This window comes from Sceloporus occidentalis, unplaced genomic scaffold (genome assembly GCF_023333645.1).
Source record: "Sceloporus occidentalis isolate IW3139 unplaced genomic scaffold, rSceOcc1.0.p SCAF_2, whole genome shotgun sequence".
Taxonomy (NCBI): domain Eukaryota; kingdom Metazoa; phylum Chordata; class Lepidosauria; order Squamata; family Phrynosomatidae; genus Sceloporus; species Sceloporus occidentalis.
Window position 1 is genome coordinate 49,659,382 of NW_028316982.1, and position 25,277 is coordinate 49,684,658.

Consider the following 25,277-nt stretch of genomic DNA (forward strand, 5'->3'; position numbering starts at 1 on the left):
TTCATGCTGTGAGGCTGTTAAAGACGGAGGAGGGAGGGGCCGAGTGTGGAGCCACGGCGCATGCGCTGTCGGCTTCCGTGACACGGTTGGATTACCAGAGGGTTTTGGGGGCGTGGCCTGCGCGTGAGGTTTTTCCGCTTCACGCTGCGGGAGGGGCGGTTAAAGAGGGATGGAGCTATTGCGCATGCGCTGTCGTCGGGTTCTGTGACGCAATCGGGCGTGTTCGAACGAAGGCCGGCGGCGGCGGTTAAGAAGACTAGTCAGTTGGGGCGGCGGCGGGAGGCAGGTAAGACGTTGTCCGTGCTCTCTCTCTGGACCGCTATGAGCGCCGCGGCGGGCGGGGGCCTTTCGGGCGTATAGATACAATTTATTTATGCCCGCCTTTCTCCCGACGGATACAGGTTCTACCTACAAAACGGGGCAGGGAGGTTTCTCCCTGTTGTTTCCGAGTTAACGGTGAACCCGAGGCCATCCTGTCGCCGGTCTTCTTGGCCAGATGAGTCCAGAGGAGGCTTGCCTTGGCCATCATCCCCTGAGGAGGCTGAGAGAGTGTGACACGCCCAGAGCCTCCCAGTGGAGCTCTAGGGCCAGCACTCTGGTCTCCAGAGGCCACTCGGATAATTCAAGTGTTGCCTCAAAAGGGTTGCATCCGCACTGGAGAAATAACCCGGTTTGGCACTGCTTTAACTCTTTTCTGGCTCAAGACTATGGAATTCTGGGAGTTTGTTGTGGGGCCCAGAGCGGAGCCCACAACAAACTCCAACTCCCAGAATTCCATAGCAAGGAGTCAGACAAAGTTAAAGCGGTGCCAAAGTGGGTCATTTGGAAGAGAAGAGGGGAAGGCATGTGCCGTAGTGGAGAGCAATGCCCTTTCATCGAAGAGCAGAGCAGCTGTGGCCTCTCTTGCTGCATCTGACAGGTTTCCGGTTGGGGGTCGGAATGTGTTGGCGGAGGAGGAGGAGGAGGAGGAGGAGGTTCAAGCCCAGTCTGTTTTCCTTTTACATACAGGATGTGGAGGGGAGGACGCACAATGGAGGGGAGCATTTCCCAGCCCTTAGCTCCAGGGTGCGGGTGAGCAGTGGCGTCGCCAGGGTTGGCATCACCAGGTGCACTAACTCATGGTGGCACCCCCTCTCCATTGACCTCCTCCTCCTCAACCAGTCTAGCTTCCTCCGGTCACTCTTTTCTTGACAAGAAGCCTCCAGCAGACCAACTGCAGACCTTCCAGATACATCTTCACAGCAAAAAACACATTACTTAACGCAGTGGTTCCCAAGCCTTTGTCCTGTGGCTGTTTTGGACTTCAACCGCCATAAGCCCCAGCCATCTTGGTCAACTGTCAGGGATTTTGGGAGCTGAAATCCAAAACACCTGGAGGACAAAAGTTTGGGAATCATTGTTTAACACATCACTTAATGTTAAAAAAAAATTCAAGTGGGCTTTCAATCCACTTTCATATTTGGGCAATTTTGCTCATCCCTCTAACCGTTGGAGGGTCCCAAGGGGCAGAAAACTGACTCCTCCAACTGCCACAGTTGCCTACCCTCGGTTTTTGTACTGTTGGGAAAAGTGCAAATTCTTCCCCTGCAGTAATAATGCAACTGGGTCCCAGACAGACCTTTTGGATTTTAGCGGCCATCGTCTGCAGCAAGAACAGCCTATGGACAGAAATTCTGGACATTGAGGTCCAAAACATCAGAAGGTACTAGGTCAGAGGAAACTGCTGTATAGCAGTTGCTATAGGGCAGAGGTTGCCATACTTTTTTGAGCTACTACCCCCTTTCCTCTTGGATAACAACCCTAGCACCCACCAAATGACTATTTCTTGATGTTAGGTCTAGTGTTCTACTGCACATTCAAAACAACCAATCTTGGTTATTGCTCCCTTTGCACCCAGTCACCTTGGGTGCTCAACCAAACAACTGGCTGAGCAGCAACCAAGAAGCCTTTTGCCCATGTCAGCCTTAGCAGCAAAGGCTGTAGCAAGTGAGAGGCTTCTTGGTTTCTGCTCCCAAGGTGACTGGGAGAAAGGGTAAGGAAGGAATCTCGGTCTATGAGAGTTGAAGATTCGACCCCAGATATTCCTCCCGCTCTTCCCCAGATACATTCCTTCCCCACAGCTTCAAGTCATCCTTGCACAGCTAAGCATTGTTTCTTTTGCTTACAATTCACTTGGCCTATCTAATGAAAGAAAGCAGGAGGAGCAGTGCCTTTCCAATCTGCCCTCCAAGTCGAGTCAAAGCTCTGCCACATACTCTTAACTCCTTGCTCTAGTCAGCCAGTTTGTTCCAAAATGGCATCATGTGACACCATCACGCAAAGCACTCTGGGGCTACGTGGTGGTTTTATTTGACCCTGAAAGGGGAAATTTCATGCAGCTGTGGTCCCCACAGTGGTCTTAAAGGCTGCTGGTTCCCCTTGTCTTTCTTGTGTGTTAGTGCTTTGACTGAAGGCCTGCTGCCTCCTTTTTCTGCACACACCCCCTCTTTCCATCCTCCCATGGTGTCAATACCACCCACTTTGGGAGTCACTCCTCCAGGGCATAGGTAGATAACTGGACTTCCAGAGGTTGTCAGACTGCAACTGCGTAACCAGTACGAAAGAATTTTGGGTGTTGTGGTCCAGCAGCTTTTGAAGGGAGACAGTTGCCAAGTTCTCTGGAGTTGCATGCATCTATAGAATAAGGAGGATAATAGGTACTACTCTTTTTTAAAGGGATTTCCCCCCTTAAAGTGACAGATCATTTAGAATGGCACAAATAGATAAATGATCTGGTACTTTATGAAGGGAAAAATCCATCTTGATTTGGGCTGATCCAGCTTTGGAGCGTGTTGTTTCCTCTGGTGTAGAATTTTAAAGAGTGGGGGAAGCGCTTCAGAAGCAACAAAGCTGCCTCTTTCTGTTCTGTTACACAGGGATAAAGGGAAGTATTAAGACAGAAAGCATTGTCTCTCTGGTTAAAAAACAAAAACATGGAAATGCCTGCATTGTTCAGAATGTGGTTTATCATAAATCATCTCCTTTTGTTTGACCACTAAGCAATTCCCCCCTCTTTTTTTAGCTTTAATTGTTTTAAATACCAATTTTTGAACAATTAGTAATTTTAAAGTTGCTGTCTAAGGCGTATTCTGAAGATCTCGCGTTCTGTTCTGTGTTTTTTACCTTTTAAAAATATTACAGTAGTCCTATGTTCTCTCATGTGAGGTTTTAATTTCTGTCCAACACTGAAACCACTACACCATAATGGCTCTCAAAAATGCATGTTTGTTAATTTCTATTATCATAAAAGCATTTTGATTTGAAATGAATGAAGACTTCGTCTTTGGGGGTACAAATGCTAAAAGTATTTCAGCCAGAAGTTCTTAATATCACGGCTATTTCAAGTACATGAAATACTCTGCTTCTCCCAAAGAATAATCTGTCATAAATTCATACGTTTTCATACATAAATAAGCTTTAAAAGAAAAGCCTACAGTAGTAGAACTCTAAATATAACCATGGCCCGTTACAAACAGGCCTAAAAGTGTGTGCTCCGCGTGTGCTAGGGTTAGAAAGGGGTGTCCTTTCCAGATGCCCCCAACCATAGCACGCGCGGAGCGCACACAAAATGGCGGCGGCCATTCCACACGGCCGCCGCCATTACGACGTCACGACTGTGCTGCCTCTATATGGGGCGGCACGGACGTGACGTTGTCACGCCGCGCCAGGGCGCATAGTATGCCCCTTCCCCGGCCACAAAAGGAGCTCCGAAACGGAGCTCCTTTTGCCGTTTGCGTTGCTGGGCGCAGCCTTCAAACAGCTGCGCCCAGCGACGCAGAGGAGAAAGGGGCCAAGCGGCCCCTTTCTCCTCCTGCCTGCTGCCGTGGGGTGTCCTTGGGGCTTGAAGCCCCAAGGACACCCCTTTCCAGGTTGCGGGGAAGGGGCCTTTTGCCGCTTCCCCGCAGCCTGGAAAGCGGCGGATCGGGGCCTCAGCGGCTGCTGCTCTAGCCACTGAGGCCCCGATCTGGCTGGGAAAGGGGCGGGTGCAGGCTGCCGCTTTTCTGCGGTCTGTAACCCGCCCATGTTAATAGTAAAACTCCAGTTTATGTGGCAGAGAACCTTTTAAAAATATCAGCATTTATTATTGAGATCTATCCAATTTCATTTGTTTTCTTCTTGTGTGCAACACTTTTTTTACTGTTTTGAGACAAACCATAATTTGAAGTTTTCTGTGAAATGGATCACAGTTAAGTATTTGTGTAATGTGCCTTTTCCCCATCCCATACTGTATTCTAAGGTTAAACACAACAGATACTGTATACCTTTTCCCAGGGGTTACAATTCCAGATTTTACTACAGACAGCATTTTGAACTGAACTCAATTATGTCTTCTCTGATCCCACAATTTATTTGATTACATACATTTTAATCAATGGTTTAAAGACAAATTGTCTTGACATATTTATAGTATCTTTTACAACTAGTAATATTTTGAACATTGTTATGTTGTTTTTTTTAACAGATTGTGTGAACCTCCATAAAAATGGCAAAGGTAAAGCATGTTTTGTATATTGGTTAATTTCAGAATATTTATTTATTACAATTATTTGTAGCCTACTTTTCAGGATATAAATCATTCTTAGATGTCTTACATATAACATAAATATACATGAATTAACTGTAATAAATATTGCAGGTTTAGCCTCCAATTTCTGAAATACTTTGGACCAGAAATGTTTTGGATTTCAGATTTTTTCTGATCTGAGATTATTTGCGTATATATAATGAAATATCTTGGAAATGGGACCTATGCCTAAATATAACATTTGTTTTATAAACATAGACTAAAGGTAATTTTTTACACAATATTGTTAATAATTTTGCACATGAAACAAAGCTTCTGTACATTGAACAACCAGAAAGCAAAGGTATAGTTGTGGCACCAGAGCTATCTCTGACAGAGAAAGCTAAATGTCTGACAAAACTACAGTTCCTAGAATTCCCTAGCACTGAGCCAAGGCAATTAAAGTAGTCTCAAAATGGATTATTTCTGCAGTGTGTTGTGTAGCAATGACAGAAACACAAAAAATTCCTGCAGAAGGAGGTGGCTACTCATTCTGACTAGCCTGGTTTGATTTATTACACTCGTCCCTCCACATTCACTGGGGATAGGGGCACTGGACCCCCGTGAATGTAGAAAAACCACAAATAACAAAAACACTATGTTTTACCTGAGAGAACTTCTCCCTAGGAATCTCTAGGTCCTCCAGTGCAACTCAGTGGTCAACATCTATGAGACTTTGACCATAGATTTGCAGTGGAGGAGTTACCAATGCCTAGTGGAGTATTCTCTCTAGGAATCTCTAGGTCCTTCAGTGCGACTTTTGGTCAAAGTTGACCATAGAGTTGTGCTGGAGTATCTAGATATTCCTAGAGAGAACAAACTTATAAAATCTGTGAATAATCAAATCCACAAAAGTCAAAGCCGCAAATGTGGAGGGACAAATGTATTTCATTTTTTTATTGTATTTATATCCTGCCTTGCTCCCAAAATGGGATGCAAGTGGCTTTTAATAGATTAAAAACATTAACAGCTAAACCATGTATTATAAAGATTAAAAGAGAATTAAATAGCAGTATGATTTTTAAAAACATGGTTAAAACAATTAAAAATACTTAAAATGTTTTCAATATAATTTTTTAAAATACAGCACACCACATTATACACATATAGAATTCCATAATTAAAATCCAAAAGGCCTGCCTAAATAAGAATGTCTTCACCTGCTGACAGAAAGAGTGGTGGGAGGGGGCGAACCTGGCATCTCATGGGAGGGTGTTCTACAAGTCCTCACCAACCACACTTGTGAGTGTGGCAGGACTGCAAGATAATCCTTCTGCATATGGTAATACAAATCCTAGCATTGTTTGAATCTGTTTCCAAATGCATGGCTTCTAGGAATTCCTCCGATCTATGGAATTGTATAAGCTACCATACTTAGCTCTGAAGACCTACTTCCTAGAGGCCAGGCATTTGGAAATAAGCCATTCAGAAGTGGCTGCTGCCGCTGCTGTTTCCCTAAAAGCAGAGAAAGTGTGTAACAGCTGCTGTAGTGGACTGTTATGCTAATTTAGGGCCTTTGAAACTGTTCAAAAGTAATATTATCATGAAATATTATAACATTAAATTACTTCTCAGTAATTAATAATATAAATATTATCAGATCTGAGGGCCCCTCACACATGGTGAAACCAAGGGGAAGAACAATGGGGAATGACATGGAGAAGAGGGCAGGAAACATGAGAATTATATCCATTTTTGGTTTGTTGTATGTGATAGTATCTAATCTCTAATAAGATTATGTTATTTAAATTTAAAATTCTGTTTATTTTCAGCAACAGCCTACTGAAAAGTTTACGAACCCCGAAACTCCTGGTTATGTTGGATTTGCAAATCTTCCAAACCAGGTTCATCGAAAGTCTGTGAAAAAGGGTTTTGAGTTTACCCTTATGGTGGTTGGTAAGAGCTTTTCTTTTCATCTTTCTCTCTCCAATAAAAAGTATCATCAGTGTAGTGCAATTTAAACATGCCTGATTCATTCATCAGTAGCTGAAGTATACCCAGCATTGGCATACTGTGTACCTGATATCCCAAAGAGAGCCATGCAGTCTGTTATCCTGCTTCCTGCCTTTTAAATTCATGACTTTTTATTAGTACCATAGAGAGTCTTGGACTGTTTCTATCCTTTTTTAAGCACCAGGAATCTTAGCAGCAGTGTCTGAGAGAGCCCTCACCTGTTTCCTGGTCTTTTAAAACATCTATCACAAGATATCTGGGCCTTAGAAGCTATCATGGAACAAATGGAAATGCAGAAGCTTGTCCCATAATATGTGATGAATCTTCAAGTGTCTTTAGTTTAGTTTGAAACTAGGTCTTTCTGTTCTTTTGGCTGCAGTGTTGGAGACAAATGTTAAAGGGACTCTAGTTCTAGATGCCAAATGATCTTGGTATTAACTTTTTATGTGTGATTTTTTTAAAAAAAAATGGGTATAAATTCATTTCCAGATCAGGCATTTAAAGTGAAATCAGTAGATGAATAACTGAATTTCTACATAACCCCTTTAATGCTCTGAAATGAAAGAGCACTGTCATTGTGGAGTTTCTGGATGAAGTAGATTCCATATCTTAAATTGCATCTGATTATGGGAGAAAAACAACATCGCTGAACAGTCTGTGGTAGAAATTAGACAGAGCAGTATCTGTTGGTTGTACTGGATCTCTTGACAGTTTTTAGTACAGTCAACAATGGTATCCTTCTGAGTTGCCTAATTCGAATGGAGAGAGTAGACGTTATTTAACCATTGCTCTTAACCTTTCTGGCAGCTCCTGCAGTTCAATTCGGAAGATTATGCTATTGGTCTCTGTGGCTGATAAGAATTGTGTAGGCTGCAAGTCGTCCTTTGGAGTAGGATGTGGGGTTCTTACATCCCCAGATCCCCCTTTTTTTAATTGGCCAAAAGTGCACTGTTCAGCTGGTGTCACAGCTTGGTCTATGAATGCTCTTTCAGGGGCTCGCTCATACCCTAAAACAAACAAACAAAAAACCAACTTTTTAAATGGCAGGAACATCAGTTTACTGAAAGTGATAGTGGTGCTTTTCCAGTACTCACAACTTGTCCGCTCCTAACATATATGTTCCTCAGCTTTCCATTTTGTTCCCCTATATTTATTTAACATATATGTGAAACAGTTAAGTGAAGTCAGTTGTAGTTCAGGGGTTCTGTGCCACCATTATGCTAATGATACCCAATCTTTCTTTCCTTTCTGTGTAAAGTGGGCAGCAATTTGTGGCCTTGTTTTTGGACTTCAACTCCCATAATCCCATATTGGTCATGTTGGGTTGCTAGGGCTGATGGGAGTTGTGACCCCAAAACTTCTAGAACACCACATTTGTCAGCCATAGTATAAATTCTAGTTCGAAATTAGTGGCTGATTTTGGTAGTGAATTAGATGAGGGCAAATACATTAAAACTTGATCCAAGCAAGACAGAGATGGTCTTGGTCAGGTGAAAGGCAGATCGGGGGAAATATTCAGGCTGTGCTACATGCTCCTTGAAGATCCAGCTTGTAGTCTGGCTGTGCTCCTGGGTTCAGTCTGAGACACTAATGTCCAGGTTTCAGCAGTGGCAAAGAATGTATTTGTAGAGTTAAAGTTAGTATGCTAACTATGCGTGTTCATGGTGGTGACACATGCTTTAGTTGCATCTATTTTGGACTGGTTTAATATGGTTTATATAGGGCTGCCCTGGGTCCAAAATGCATTGCAGAAATAATCTAGTTTAACCACCCTGGTTCAATGCTAGGGAATTCTGAGAACTGTAATTTTATGAGACATTTAGCCTTCTCTGTCAGATAGCTCTGGTGCCACAATAAACTACAATTCCCAGGATTTCCTAGTATCATACTCCCTCGGAACCACATTATGTGGCTTGTTTCTCTGAATCAGCCAGAATCAGCAGGGTTGAAATCCCTCTGTCTGCACTGCCTGCACCGAAGGTGGGCCAAACACCCATGGGCTGTGCCATACAATTTTATTTCTTGCTGCCTGTCTGGCATGCATGCACACCATTATAGAAATACACCATCAGTGACCTCAGTTACTTTCCTCTTCCTGCTCAGATACGATTCCATTAAGACACATGCCCATATATGATCGGTTACACGTGTGATACACCTCCTCTACAGTGCATCCGTGTATTGGGGTGCCCAGTGGCAAAGCACAATCATGGAGTGTTTAGTCACTACCACTGGCAGGCAAAACCAGGTTGGAGCAACAGAATTGCACGTATGAGTTCACTGCTCATTTATGACAGGCCAAAATTATAAAGTTAGTGGTGACTTCTGAACCTGAACAGTTTTACAGAGTAAATGAAGTTGCAGAAAATAGAAGACTCTTGACGCAAACATCCTTTCATGTAAAAAAATGTATTAAGCATTCTGAGGGTTCAGAAATTCAGAAATACATAATAAATAGTTATGTGGCAATACTAAATTCTTAACTACTTTTAGAAGATGTTCTGTGTAAACTCTTTTCTCTGCCAACTTAATTTCAGTATTAGCAGTCAGTAACAATGGATATAGAGACAGATGTAATCCCTTTTAGCCATGAATTAACATATTTTTAACCAGGTTATATATGTTAGCGATTCATAATGATTGTTTTCATACTGATTCATAGGTGAATCTGGACTTGGGAAGTCTACTCTGATAAACAGCCTGTTCTTAACAGATCTCTACCCAGAAAGGATAATCCCAGGAGCAGCTGGTAAAATGAGAATTTTGTGTATTTTAATGTTTTCATGCTATAAAATTATTAATGGATACTAACATTTCAAATGGACAGTGGGACCTCCATATCCACAGACTTGCCATCTGTGGATTTGAGCATCCGCGGATGGCAAGCCTGCACTGTCCCTAATGGTGGCGTGTGCACGCAGCTGTACCACAATTGGGAACAATGGGACTAAAGCCCTCCTTCCTGCTTTCCCTCCTTCTTTCATTCCTTCTTCCTCTTCCTCCAAGCCTTCTGCCCCAGGCTTTGCCTGAAGGTTGGATACTGGAGCCCCGGAGGGAGCCAGAGCCAGCATAAGGGCTTGGGTGTTGGGCCTGGGAACAGAGAGCTCTAAGACCCAAGCCTCAGCCCCAGCTCCCTCCAGTCAATGGGCTCCAGCCTCCACCCTTGAAGCCAGCCCCAGGGCAGAGGCCTCGGAGGGGAAGGAAGGCAGGAAGGAGGACTTCAGTCCCATTGTCCCCAGTGGTGGCACAGGTGCGTGGCCACACCACCATTGGGGTCAATTGGACTTGGGCATCCATGGATTTTGGTATCCACAGGGGGGTCCAATTTCTTGCTACTTTTTTTACTGTCATGGAAACACCTATGGCTTTTTGCAGGATTTTGTGGGTTTGAAAACTGTTTCACACATGCTTCTGTGTCCATATTCAATATTGGCAGATTAATAATTAAGTACTTCTTAAATTTTTTTATTATTGAATGATTTAAATATAACATTTATTTAAATGTTAATTTGAATTCCTTTGTAATATTTTCCATCACTTTTTTTAACGTACAGATTTTTTCTCACATTCTAGGATCAGGAATTTAATGCAGTATTCCAGATGAGGAGTGATAGTAGTTGTGCTCATTTTGATTATTTTAAACCTTGATTGGTTTTGATGTCTTCCCTCCTCCCCTTTTGTAGTTTAATACTATCTTGCTTTTGCCCTCTAAATGTATTTGCTGAACCACAAAATCTGGTCTTTAGGCATAATGTTGCAGTATAATAATTAATTTATTGTTAACTGCTGTCAAGTTGCCTTTGATTTATGTCAACCCTATGAATGAGAGACCTCCAGGTCACCCAATCATCAACAATCCTACTCAGAGTCAGGGCTTCCTTGACTTGAGTTTATCAACCTGTAAGGTAGTTTTTCTCTTTTTCTACAACCTTCTACCTTACCATGTATTACTGCCTTTTCTACTAAGTCATGTCTTCACATGATATGTCCAAAGTACAACAGTCCAAGTTTAGTCATCTTTGCTTCTAGGGAGAGTTCACGCTTGATTTGTTCTAGGAGCCATTTACTTGTCTTTTTTGCAGTCCACCGTATCTATAGAATTTTTCTCCAGTGCCTCATTTTAAAGGAGTTGATTTTCTTGCTATCAACTTTCTTCATTGTCCAGCTTCCACAACTACACATATAAATTGGAAATGCAATGGTATGGATAATACTAACTTTAGTATTCAGTGATATATCTTTATACTTCAGCATCTGGTCTAATTCGTTCATAGCTGCCCTTCCAAGCCCTAGTCTTCTTTTCATTTGCCTGTATTTTAATCAGATTATGTTGAATTTTAGTTACTGTTAATCTCAAATCTTGCTTCAAAGTTTCACCATCAGTCTTCTGAGATTAGATTTTATTGTCTTCCAGAGAAAATTGAAAGAACTGTGCAGATTGAAGCTTCAACAGTTGAAATTGAAGAAAGAGGTGTGAAACTCCGTCTCACTGTAGTGGACACACCAGGATATGGTGATGCCATCAATTGTCGAGATTGGTATGTATTTAGTGAAAATCTTCTAGAAGCCTTCAACTTTCATGTGTGTGCTTTGTGGAAATGCTGCAACACACGGGAATGTAAGATAGTATTTTACAATACATTTCAGTGTTACAATACATTCCAGTTTCAGGCAGGTGCAGGAAAAAAAATCCTGTGTTTAGCAGTTCTATTTTTCTCTCTTCTGAACTCTTTAAAAACTGATTTTTCAGTCTGCTTTGGAAATACTGGATTACTACTGGACATGGCAGTGTACTTTGTGTAAACAGGATGAATATCTGTTCTGTTTTCTCTGGCTAAATACACTGGTTCATGAATTTTCTTGTTATATTTCATTGCCCCTCATACAATTGAATATACAGCTCTTGCCATTCCCTAGCCCTATTGAATGTAGAAATGAACTATTTCCTAGCAGAGAAGGGGCCGAGCATCCTGATCTTGGGTAGCTCCGCCTGCAAAGGCTCCTGTAGGCAGGAAATCAAAAACAAAGGCCAGGGGTCTGACCCCGCCTCATGGGCGGAGCAACCCCTAGTAACCTCAGTCTTCTTCCTGCCTAGCTCCTGCTAGGACGTTTTTCTTCTGGATTCCTTCCATTGATTTTTCCTTGGCTCCCCAGACTTGCCTGGCTTGACCCTTCTTTGTTCCGTTCCTTATTTAAAAAAAACACCTCTCTTTCTTCCCTTCCCTTCTCCTCTCCCTTCTCTCTTCTCCTTCCCCCCCCCCCCCCATGGCGGACGAGGAAGAGGCCAGGCCAGCGGGTGAGCTCACTTCCACTCGGCTCGGGCAAGCCCCGGCTTTGCCGGATGCACACCCTGAGGCCCTCAGGCCCTCTGCCTGAGAATTCTAAATACCCCTCCTTAAAACTGCAAATCCCAGAATGCAACAGGAAGCAGCTAGAGGAGTCAAAGTGGAATAGTAGCACTTTAAGAGTATAGTGTGATAAACATCCTAGATATTGTCTTGATTGACAAAAGAGAACTGAATCCAGATTCACACAAGTATGTTAATGCATACTTAATGCTTTTCCACCAAGTCTTGATAACATATCCAGTGCTACGCACCGTAACACTTCAGAAGTCTTGCTTTTAAATTGTATTTCAAGAGCTTGAGTTGTACACAGATCAATAGGTTCCTCCTTCAGCTCTTCATCATCTGACATTTTCTCCAAATTGTCAGAATATGAATTCATGATCCATTCTTCTGAAATCTTCAGTTGTCCAGGAGTGAAATACCCTTCAAACAAGTCTAACAGCCTTTCCAAATGAGTCACAGTGTCTTCATGCACAGTAGGAGTTATGGATCCTGCATCATCAACCATCTCTTCTAGTGAAGGAAACTTTGAGAGGTTGCCTATTTCCATCCTTTGATGCCAAAGTTGTAACTTTTTTTGAAGGCATTCAACTTTTCACAACTCCTTTCCTTGAAGAGTAACACTCAGGTCATTCACACAAGTGAAAATGTCCACTTGAAAAGTGAAAATGTCCACAGTTGAATTCCTGTGATTCCAGTGCCCCAGTCAGATCATATTTATGCTCCTCCAGAAAAACTTGGATTTCTTCTTGCAGTTCAAAAAGTGGGTTAAAGCTTGTCTTCATGACAGCCAACAGACTTTGGTATGGAAAAGCAAAACTGAATGCTCACTTCTCAGATCCTCAAAAATAATTTGAGGATGTGATGATTCAAAGCATGCCCTCTAATCCGGCTGATGATCTTCACAAGTATTAAGGGCTTTCTTTAAAGTTGGAGTCAGTGTTTTTGATGCCAAAGCATGCCAATGGGTAACTTGCAAGTCTGTAATCTCTTTTATTATCAATGTAGAAAAGCCAGATTTATTTCCAAGTACTGCCGGTGCCCTGTCAGTGTACACAGTATACACAGAACTAAAGAGTTTGATATCTAAATCATTTTTTACAAAGCGGTCTTTCAGCAGTTACATCACATCCTTTGCAGTTGTGTTTGTTTTCAGATACTTACAAAGAAGCACAATAAGCAGCAGTAAGCATAGGATTGGCTGAGTGAATTCAACTAGAGAGACCCTGAGAGAAGTACTCATTGAACCCTCGCAATCATGATTTTATGAGTTAAATAATATTAAATGATTATGCCAGATGTTGTGTTATAATGATTTTAAAAGCAGTACTCTGACAATACATTACTTACTTTACTTATATGCTAATTCTGTTATTCTTTTCTTTTGATTAAATAACAAGACTACTATCTACAAAACACAGCCACTTAATACCACTTCTCAAGACACACATCTAGCTGTCTGAATGATGACTTGTGGCTCATTGTTCAAGGACACAAGCCACTTTTTTCACAGTCCCTGAAATTCAGTTTTGCACACCAGGTTGGGAAAACCCTGTTCTAAACAGTTAGGGGAAATTCTTGGGCTGACTTGAATAATCAAGTTACAGACATTTTTATATACTAACAGACTCAGTTTTCATATCCATGGGAAGCTATGTTGGCCATACAACAAAGTACAATAGGTACTTTAGTTATAGAATAAGTACAAAGTACAATAACATCCAAAATCCATAAAATACAAGATATCATATATTTTATCCACTTTTGTTGGCCCTATTCACTGTTTTGTGAATTTAGGATGTTTTTGTGTTCTCAGTCGTAAAATCATCTCTTCTTAAAATCTCTTTGAATTGTTTGTTTTAAACAACAGTTGTTTAACAACTATTTCTAAGAACATCAAAGAAGGAATGTTTCAATAATCTTAACTCATAATTTATAATAGTTTCAGGACTATTATTTCCTATATTGATGAGCAGTTTGAACGCTATCTTCATGATGAGAGTGGTTTGAACAGACGCCATATTGTCGATAATCGAGTTCACTGCTGCTTCTATTTCATTTCGCCATTTGGCCATGGGTAGGTATTATATTAGTTGTGTATCTAAGGCAAAAATATTTTGTCTGGTAGTTTTTATGTTTTGAAAGATAAGTTCCTGTGTTAACTGTATAAATAATTTTTTGTTTGTGAAGAAAAGTGGTTCAAATGCCATAAAAACCTAATCTTTTCTTTTTTAGACTCAAGCCCTTAGATGTTGAGTTCATGAAAGCCATCCATAACAAAGTAAACATTGTACCTGTAATTGCAAAAGCTGACACTCTTACTCTGAAAGAACGGGAAAGGCTGAAGAAAAGGGTGAGCTTTTATTTTCACAGAAACATGGAAAATATGTGATACCTAATGAATAATATTTGGTGCAATCAAACAGACATGAAATACATTTCTTAAATCTTAAGGTCACTATTGTTGGCTTGGTACTACTTTGTGAACCCAGTGTGCCCTTTGACCTTTTTTTGATGCTTTCATCCTGTCCCCTTCTCCTTTGTTCACCTTGAAAAAGTTGATATGTGTATGAATTCTGAGATGAAAACAGCCCTTTGCACATACTGAAAAGCACTTGTGTGAGAGTGCAGACCTTTATGCTTTTGACACCCCTGACCATCAGGAACTGCTTTGAGGAAAGAAGAAGAGAGGCCCTGTTGCGCTTGTAGTCTTTGGATCTTAGTCCATAATACCCATATTTTTTTCCCCAGATTCTGGATGAAATTGAAGAGCACAGCATCAAGATTTATCACTTGCCTGATGCTGAATCAGATGAGGATGAGGAATTTAAAGAACAGACCAGGCTTTTGAAGGTGACTGTTTTCATTGCACATATCATATTCTTTATGCTATCCTCTTATTAAACTCTTCCCAGTTGTCTTCAGAGTGTAAATGAAACATCTTGAGCTGGGGTCTTTGCTCTGCCACAGGCCTAAATTCTAGATTCCTAGATTCTAAAATCCTACCCACTACCTGCTTATCCAGGGCTATGTTCCTGAATTTCCATCTCTAATAAAGTAGTTGCTTCCCTCTAAATGTTATCCACTTCAGATAATACAATACTGTTAAACTTCATCTATTGATTTCAATTCCAGACCAGCATTCCGTTCTGTGTAGTGGGATCCAATCAACTAATTGAAGCCAAAGGTAAAAAGGTTAGAGGTCGTCTCTATCCTTGGGGAGTTGTTGAAGTGGAAAACCCCGAACATAATGACTTCCTGAAACTAAGAACCATGCTAATGTAAGCATTTTGCCTTTACCTGCGTACTGCTTAATGTAGTGTTAGTTCATCCCATGTTCTGTCTCCCACTGAAAAGGGATAATACAATGGACCCTTGTTATACGCTGGGGTTTGGTTCCAAGATCTCCTGTGTATAACAAAATCCGTGTATGCTCAAGTCCCATTACATATAATGAAATAGCAAAATGGTGTCCCTTATAAAAAATGGAAAATCAAGGTAAATTTATACTTTTTGGAACATTTTCAAACCGTGTATGCTTAAATCCGTGTATAAAAAATCCGTGTATAAGAAGGGCCAACTGTAATCTGTTTTGTTGAACATTCAAGGATGAAAAATCTGATCGTTTATGTCACTAAAAGAACCTAGCACAAAACTGTCCAAAATCATTCTGTTATACCACCTGGCAGTCCTAGACAGAATTTATCAGAAATTTTGAAGGCACATTTAACGTTTGTCCCAGAGCTAAAATTGGTTACCTCAATCTGATACACAACTGTAAAAGCTGAAATTCCCTGTGCAGTTAGATTAAACTGTACTGGTGGAAATAAATTGTATTTTAGAATGTTGAATTTTATAGGTTTAGTTTTGTTATTCCTGTTGTTTTTCTTCCACCTTTGCCCTGCCTAGCCCTGTGTTAGGAGGGACCAGAGAAAGAAGCAAATGTTAGGAGATAAAATGACATTAATCAACTAATAATGAATGTGGGCTGGTTGTTGTTTTAGCACCCACATGCAGGATCTCCAAGAAGTTACTCAAGACCTTCACTATGAAAACTTCCGTTCTGAAAGACTTAAAAAAGGTGGCAGGTGGGTACCTCCATTGAATCAAAATTTCATTAATTTTTTTGCTTTCCCTCTGCATGTTTTGATTAAGAATCTGTTCATGCATATAGTGTTGAATATTAAGCAAACAAAAAAACCCTCACTAAGTTTATTTTGTTTACCACATTTTCTGACACTTTCTTTGAAAGTGAAGTAACTGTATTCAGTCTCTGGTCTGCTCTACCTTTAAGGAGCAGAGTGGATTACTATATATACTTGTGTACAAGTTGATCTCATATAAATCGGGGGGAGGTTTTAGGGTCAAAATACTGGATTTTGATATGACCCATGGATAAGTCTAGGGTAAAACGGGGCTATAAGGAAGGATAGAAAGGGGGAAGTACCACTTCCGTCCCTCCTTCTCCTTCTCTGGACCTCTCCCAACCAATTCCCAGGTGCTGGAGGAGAGTTTTAATATCAGATTGAGAAAGAAAGCAAGTGGTTTTAAATGGAGAGTTTTTTCCATAGAAAGCAAAGTCTTGCGAATGGGACCAGAGAGAGAAGCAAGTGGATTTAAATTGGGAGGGGGGGGGGCCATAGGAAGCAAAGGCTTGCAAAATGGACCAGAGAGAGAAGCAAGTAGATTTAAATGGAAAGGTTTTTCCTTACAAAGGCAGGGCTTTCAAAAGGGGACCAGAGAGAGAAGCAAGAGGATTTAAATGGAGAGGTTTTTCCATATTAAGCCAGGGCTTGCAAAAGAGACCAGAGAAAGAAACAAATGGATTTAAAATGGAGTTTTTCCATAGATAGCAAAGGCTTGCAAAAGGTACCAGAGAAAGAAGCAAGTGTTTTTAAATGGGGAGCTTTTCCGATAGGAAGCAAGGGCTCGCAAAAAGGACTGGAGGAGGAAGGAATTGGTGTTCAGTGGAGACTGGGACATTAGGCTTGCTTGCTTTAGGACCTTTCTAAGAACTACTGGTGTATTGATCCTTATATAAGTCTACCCCAAATTTTAGAGTCAATTTTGGGGCATAAATTTCTTGACTTATAGTTGAGTATATACAGTAACTTTTAAAATAATGCATCAAAATAATCATGGAAGAAAATCATAATCAGGAAAGATCATGAGACAAAAATATGATTAATATGAAGATGTATTATGTAGTCAGTCTACATCCATTGGATCAGAACTTTATTTTCTGAAGTGTATTTCCAGTGTCCTGCTTATTTAAAATTTAAAATGCTTTTAAATTTAAAAAATTAAAATTTAAAATAAGTGGGGAAGGTTTGTTACTTTTTAAAAAATAAATTTAAAAATAGTGGCTGATGCTAATGAAATACTCTTAATTACTTTGTGTTGTAAGCAGATACTTTTCTTTCTAAAGGAACTGAAGGGAAATTTCTTTTCCTGTTATAATTATGCCTCCTCTTCCCCCAATATAGGAAAGTAGAAGATGAGGAAGTTAATAAAGATCAGATCTTACTGGAAAAGGAAGCTGAAGTAAGGATTTTACTTTTACTTAAAATATGTTTAATATTTTACAAGAGATGTTTTTCTTTGTTTTCCATCAAGAGCACAAGGAAACAAAAGTTTTGTGGGGCCATGGCCTGCAAAAACCACACTAGACACAGATGATGTATATTTTGAGTTTGTTGCAAAGATATGATCACCCATCAGAGTAGTTTACTAGTTCATCACACCTCAGACAGCTTTACAGTTTTTCCTTTGCAGCTCTTCTAAGCCCTCACATATAAAGTATACTTTAGAGAAAATGGATAAACATTTAGTTGATCTGCTACTTTAGACCAACTAAAATGGTATCTGCAATTAATCTGTGACCATACATTTCAGCCTTGAATATCAAAACTTTTCACCTGCTTTTCCCAATCTAGTTTCAAATGACCAAATGTCAGTATGCCAAATACTTTCACCCATGCACACCCATTTCTGCAACTGATGTACCTTATTAACATAACTTTAGATTGTTTTATTTTGGGTCTGACTCTCCTGGAGTAAATAGTAGGTGATCGAGATTGAGGTAAATGAGGATATTTGGGCAAACTGTGAATATGATACCTGGTTAAGAATCAAATACACTGTTGAAGTAAAAGTAATTTTTGGTGACATTTAGATAATTTTTTTAAATTGTATATGTCTTATCTGATATTTAACAATGATCCTGTCATACATAATGCTAAGCTATACTTTTGTATTATGAGAATGAACTACAACAAGATTTAGGCTGGAATTCTCCTCCACAGTCCCCTTCTCATTTGGTGTAGGGGCAAGATTAAGTGCTGTTTACCATCACATCCAAATCTGGCAAACTATGGTTAATATTACTATGATTTCTTGAAATAAGCCGAGTATTCATTCTATAGTGTATGGCACAATTTTGTTTTGGGTTTTTGTTTTGTTTTGTTTTTGTTCATTTGTTTGTTTTAATCTCTGTGCAGTTACACACATGGGAGGTCTCTATCTTCACAAAGCATAAATGAGATCTTCGTTATTTTTGTTTTAGTAGTAAGAAATTACCTAGAGCCTTACATGCTCACATACAGTATTCACCCCAAAGTTTGACATATTTGGCACATAGTTTCTAACATTTCTTTAAACATTTGAAAAAATTCTGATGTCTGATCACTGTAAGGTTTGGAAACAGGACAGTCAGATGAAGCAAGATCTGTTGAGTAGGGTGAATGGGTCTGTGAATGCAAAGCTCAAGTTCTTCAAAACATCCATCTTTGCCAGCCCTGTGAGCAGGTGCATTGTCCCACAAAAAGAGAAAATTTTTCCACAGCATCCCTGCTTCCCACAGCTTCAGTGCCTCCTTTAATCAGCATAGCAAGTCATAGTAGTATTCTGCCTTAACTGTTTAGCTCTCTGAAGATACTCATCAAGATACCTTCCTTATCCCAAAAATGTATGACCATGATCTTTCCTGCTGATCTTTGAATCTTGAATGTCTTCTGCCATGGAAAACTTCAGTGCTACCACTTCAAAGACTATTTGGTCTCTCGATCACAGTGATATATGATGTTTCTTCAGCAGTGACAAGTCATTCCAAAAAAATTATCACTTGAGCACTCAAAATGCTGCAAAATTAACTTGGATTACTTGGTATTAGTATCCACTTAATGTCATTTCTCGACAGCATTCAAATATTTCGGCATCCACTTGAATGACAGCTTCTGCATAGCCAACTGCTCATGAATTATAAACCCAATGTGTTCCCAGGATATCTCTATTATGTCAGCGATTCTTTTAGCAGAGATTCACTAGTCTGCCAAAATCAGGACATGAACATGCTCAACTGTTTTAGAAGTTGACATTGTTGAAGGCTTCCCAGACCTTGCTGCATTTTCAGTCTTAAAATCTCCACACTGAAAGTTGGTACACCACTTCTTCACAGTTGAATATGATAGACATGTACCAGTCAACATTTGCAACATGCACTTGTGGATTTTCTTTGGATTTTTCTTCTGCAGTAACAGGAAACTCATGACAACCTAGAATTCAGTACTTGGAAATCCACTTTCCATTGATATGGTTCTATCAATGATGTGAAAAATTAAAAAATTAGAGCCATGATCTTGCATATTAGCAATTAATAATACAAGAAGCCATTCTTTCAAGCTACGGTGACAAATTAACTCACAGAATTTGGGAGGTGGAGCAGGCCAAGAACTAATCACCATTCTTGTCTTTGAAGTGGCAAGCTTTAAACAGTAGCTTTAACTTAACTAAGGCTGTAGTTCTCTAACTGCTTTATTTCATTTCACTGGACTCCAGGGAATTCGCTATAGTTTCAGAGCAAGTATTTTAAGACTGCATTGTACATCATTTATGAGTGGGAAGAATTCACCAGTTTGCTATAAGTTAACTGTTCTGGCTGGTATGTTACCATGTCAGAGAATGCGTGTAAAAGCAGTTGTTTTTCTTCTCTTGCAATATACTTAGAGAAGCCATGTTTTCAGAGAAAATATGATGGTAATGATTTGGTTTTGTTTTCTTTTTTAGCTCCGTCGCATGCAAGAGATGATTGCCAGGATGCAAGCGCAGATGCAGATGCAGAGGCAGGGTGGTGAGGGAGACAGTGCTGTGATTCATGGGCATAAAGTTTAAGCTATTTGGTAAGATTACTTTTTATAGAAAAACTAATATATGTAAAATGCTGTAATGTATTTTTTTTCATTCACTGCATGTTTAAAATACGTTCATAAAGGAGAGGGGGAAAGGAAAAGGCCATCACATTAGCCCTCATTCGACTACAACATGTTCGAATAAACACTCACATCCTAATCGACACAGCCAAATCCTACATCCTGAACCAGAGAGGATCCTAGTCTCACCCACTTCACAGGGAGGCTTGCCTTCTCTTGTCTTGGGCAGAAAAGATCTTAACACATTTAAGGAATCCTGAACACAGAGGTGGACTTCCTCAGTTGCCACACTCTGTAACCAGGGGAATAGACTTGCACATTTTCAGCCAACTGCAGGCACACTTTGGCCACCTTCAGGTCAACCTGGTATTTTATCAGATTTTGCTCTCCAAAGACAAAAGCCCAGGATGCCATGAAGAATCTCTGGCCTCAAGGACTGTATCCAGGGGGCTGAGGAGGTTCAGGGTGACAGGTGTCAGAAGTCTTTGTGGCCCCAGATTGGCCAAATATTGGTTCTTCCGTCTCATAGATCTATCCACTCACGCACGGCTAGTGCTCCAGCACTTCTGCATCTTCAAGGTCAGGGTCCAGTTTTCTATCCAGATCTAGAATGGCTCCACTTAGCTGCCTCCCAGTTGCGCATAGAACATACTTAAAACAAGGCTAATCCCACAGGGTTGTAAACACTCTCCTATCTTGGCAAAAGTCCAACATTTGAATTTATGAGATAAGATGGAAGGCTTTTCTGCAGTGATCTTGTAGAAAATTTGTTTTTCCCCAAACAGCAAATATTAAGGATACTTCACAATTCTTGGCACACTTTGCTGCCAAACACCATAACTAGCATCCATTTTATCTTACTCTCTTTCATCTTATCCTCACATTAGGAGATTTCTCAGAGGGGCAGTTTCTTCAGCGCCTGGCCCCCGTGATTCACTTGGTTCTTGCCCTGATACCTCCACAAAGTATTCATAACCCTAACTAAGCCTCCCTCAGGATTCTTTATATTAAGGTCCTGTTTCTGGTTGTGGTCACTTCAGTCAGAAATGTTTGAAATTTCGGCCCTCTCCAGACGGGCCTTTGCGGCGCCCTCATCACATGCTAGGGGATGGCCGAGGGTGCACTGCCCATATGTGCCTCACCCCAGCATGTGACAAGGGCGACAAAATGGCGGCACCCTGTAGACACAGGAGCTGCCATTTTGACGCAACAGACGCATAGTGTCCGCACGCTGCGCCCCCATTGTGACATTGCAAGTGTGCCATTGGTGCACTGCTGCAAAAAGAACCCGCTTTTTGCGGGTTTTCTTTTTGCTGTGCGAGGCAGCTGCGCGGTTTGTCCGCTGCAGCTCCCTTGCGCAGCAAAACAAGGCGCAGGCAGACTGCCCTTTTTGGGCAGTCTGTATCCCGCCCTCAATGCTTTATCCATTGCCCCATCTGGCTGCAAATTTGATGCAGACACAGTGTCGCTATGGCTGGACTCAGGTTTCCTGCCCAAGATAAACTCTGCATTTCATCTTTTCCAGCCCACATGTCAATGCTGTTTTCTAAAGTAACGTATATGAGAAGACAATGGATCTGTGGCTGAGAAGTTGGATCATTCCTATCTAAATTTATATTTGCTCTACAGCTTGCTTTCAATTTCTAAGTATCTTTTATTCAATATTAGTGTGTCAATTTTTTTTTCAGATACCATCATTAAGTAAAGACATTTGAGATGTGATGCAGTGGTGTATTTCATCATAAGAGATGCTTCTTATCTTAGTGTGAGCTGGAAGATTATATTTCATTCAACATGGAAGTATATTGTAGTCATTTTTGTAATGCCTTTTTTGTAAACAGACTTGGTCATTATTTTAATGCTACAATGTTACTTGGTGATTTATTAACTTTGATAGTTTACTCTTTTACTGAGCTTTTTAAAAATTATTCTGGCTACACAAATACTCCAGATATTTCTTAATTTGATACTGTTTATGTGAAGATGTGTATTACTACCACTATTTTGCGATTCTTTGTTTGCACTGAAGGGATCACCTGCTTCTGACCATAGTCCCAAAGGTCCAAAAATTGCATGTATGCTTTGCATTTCTTATGTAGACTTTCCTGTTAACCTAGTAGTCTAATATGTGTACAAATACAAAAAAAATTAAACCATTATCTCCAGAAATAACAAACTTTGTTTGCTCACGTGAATGTTCAGTATTGGCTACTTTTGCTGCAGAAAACTATAAAGAAGGTTGTGAGTGAACATTTGGGCCTTGGGACTGAATCCTTTGGTTTTAGGCTATCTAGCAACAATGCAAGTGACAGGTTTTTTTTAGTGCCATTTCTTCATACATTTAGTAGGATATTAGTCCTGTGTGCCTCTTAAAGTGCTTGATCTATTATTCATTTCCATGACTATAGTGTCATTTTACCAGGTCACTACCACACAAGTAATTTTTGTCTTTACTAAGAAAAAGAAAAAAAAGTATAACTTTTAAAATCATGGTACAATTTAGGAAGCAATTTCTATCACATCTTCAGGGATATGTATTTTTATATATTTAACCTTTTAAAAAAAAAGACCAAAATACACCATCGGGCATATGTTGTTCTGAGAGATGAGGTTTTGCCATAGTCAGGAAAATGGCTGCTACTAGTTGGCTCTGATTTACTCAGGCACTGGCATTTGCACTATGGGGAAAGGAAATGAGTTCTCACATAGTTTAGTCTTCCATCTTCAGTAATATGCAGAATCCCTGAGAGTATACAGGTTGTGTGCTGACATCATTCTCCTGATCACTGCTACATGCTGATTGCTTTCTGACAGTGTTTCATGTCTTTATACTGTATTTTGACAGCTGTTCAGGAAAATAAAGGAAGACAATGCTTCTCCCTGCAACAAAACAAGTTAATGGTAGTCTAAAAATTTACTCTTTAGGCAGATAACAGCTTTAATTCTAAAATAATTGCTATTTAAAATGTTCCTTCTGAAAGCAGGTCTGTATAGATAGATATCTATATCAAAGTCCTGGTTTCCTTAGAGGTGTAATAATTATCCGAAGGTCACAGGTGTGTGTTTGCCTTTTGAGACTTGCTTGGTTTTTCATTGTCTTTGTGGCAATAAAAGACACTTGTGGGCTAATCTTGTATTGCTTTAGAACAATATACAGTAGGACTGCAGTAGGGGAGAGGTTGCTAACATTCTGATGGGTTTTTTTTTAATGTTTGCCTATTTTTTGAGAATCTGTTCAACTCAATCATTGCTATTGTAGAATTTGTAATTGAAACGGTTTACAACTCAGTGCCAAACAACTGAGCACAGGTACTTGGAATATAAAACCATTTCTAATATTATATTATGTAGACTTCCTTTTATATAGTACATTCTCACTTCTATAGACAACAGTCTTGGGTTCCTAATTACTGTCACTTGAAATTTAAAACTAAAGCTTAAAGCTCAGGTAATAACTCTGGGTTTGCCTCAAAAGCTGTCATAGCTGACCTTGAATGGCAAAAATAAGCCCCTTGTTAATTACCTTGTTATTAGATGAAAAAAATAAAATTTCCTTATAATATACAGCCAGCCCTCCCTATCCACAGATTTTTTTATCCGCAGATTTAAGCATCCACGAGTTGAAAATATTTTTTCAATGTATGAATTCCCAAAAGCAACCCTTCATTTTGTCATTTTATATACGGGACACCATTTTACTGTGCCATTCTATTTAATGGAACATCCATTAAACATCCACGGATTTTGTTAATCCATGGAGGGTCCTGGAACCAAACCCCAGTGGATACCAAAGGCCCACTGTAGTATCCATAGTAAGGATAATAAGAAATGTACATAAAGACAGGGTTGGCTCTACATAGAATTGTGATAGATGGCTATCAAACAAAACCTTCAAAGCCGGCACAACAACTATCTTTGCTAGTTGCTCCTCTCTTCTGTAGTCTCTTATGTCGTACCGCACACTGTTCAAGCAAGTCTCCCAGCCTTCCAGAACAGATTTTTGATAGATGTATGGTGCTGCAGGGAGAAGGAAATTGATACAAACTTCCAGCCCTCTTCCCTTAGCCAGTGTTCAATGACCACAGTTCTGCCCACCCATCTCTGGGCTCAACCCAGAATTTTCATATACTTGGCAGAAACAGTAAAATTTGTATTAAAATATTACAAACTATTACAAAAACTAATCATAAATGGAATAAAGCTTTGGGCTATATGTTTCTTTATTTTTCTCCTTTCCTCAAAAGTAGCCACTACAGTATTTTGTGTCCTACATATGATCACATATACAGAGAGGGGTTAAGTTACACTACTTGTTTTGAACACGCTTCATGAACTTTTCATTTGTCCGGATCATGTCTGAACTAATATTAGTATTCTGTGTATAAATTTATTATAACAAACCATAGAGCACTGAATGAATTTACCAATTGTAGGAAAACTGTGAAAACTGAACGTGTGTGCCAAATAATTAGTAGAAACTTAACTATGTTACAGTATATCTGTTTTCATTAAATATCTAAGAAACTCCTACATACATTCTGAACTAATATGTACCTCTGTATTTGTATCCTGGTTGCTGTGAATAGACCTCCATTACATACTATGGTCTTTGCCTGTGGAATTGTATTTTGAAGTGTCTTGGCTTTTTATGTTAGCTTGTAAGTGTCCACAAACTGTTTAAAAATAAGAAACATTTATGGATTACTACTTTGAATTTATCTTTTGATTTGATGTTTTATGATATTTGTACTGAAGTGAAATGTAAGTTCCAGGGGACTGATCAGTATTTCCCTACTCTGTGCCTGGCTTAGTCTTGAAAAACTGTCAGTACCTTTCTCTGCAGTAAGCAACATTCTAATATTTAGTGTTGAAGAAATGTAGAAATAACTAGTTTTGTCAGGCATTCTTCAACCTTAAAAAACATAGTTGGCATCAGAATAGCTTCTGCCCTCCTTCAGGATACTTGCCAGTCTACAGAGCATTCCAAACACTTTTCTTTAATAAAAGTTAACATAGTTACAATTTTGAGTATATTATTAACACTTTTACTGTTTTGTATTGGGATACTTAAAAGGGCTAATTTTGTATAAAACAATATTAACATAAAATTGGTTTCCTGTACTCTCAACATTAGCCAAGACTATTAATAAACATAACATATTATAA

General features: G+C 39.8%; 1 protein-coding gene across 2 annotated transcripts; it reads left to right on the forward strand.

Annotated features, from left to right (window-relative positions):
* The first annotated feature begins 40 nt into the window (after nucleotides 1–40).
* SEPTIN2 (septin 2) lies at nucleotides 41–25,277 on the forward strand. Of its 2 annotated transcripts, none has more exons than XM_089509316.1 (13): nucleotides 41–286; nucleotides 4,502–4,531; nucleotides 6,376–6,499; nucleotides 9,219–9,305; nucleotides 10,971–11,094; nucleotides 13,847–13,981; nucleotides 14,140–14,257; nucleotides 14,656–14,757; nucleotides 15,040–15,185; nucleotides 15,909–15,992; nucleotides 17,391–17,448; nucleotides 19,969–20,081; nucleotides 21,637–21,788. In XM_089509316.1, the coding sequence occupies exons 2-12, from the start codon at nucleotides 4,523–4,525 to the stop codon at nucleotides 20,071–20,073; spliced, it is 1,092 nt and encodes a 363-aa protein (XP_089365442.1). In that variant the 5' UTR covers nucleotides 41–286; nucleotides 4,502–4,522; the 3' UTR covers nucleotides 20,074–20,081; nucleotides 21,637–21,788. The 2 variants fall into 2 exon arrangements, with proteins under 2 accessions (XP_089365442.1, XP_089365441.1); XM_089509315.1 differs by lacking the exon at nucleotides 21,637–21,788 and adding an exon at nucleotides 21,800–25,277 and having other exon boundaries at nucleotides 42–286.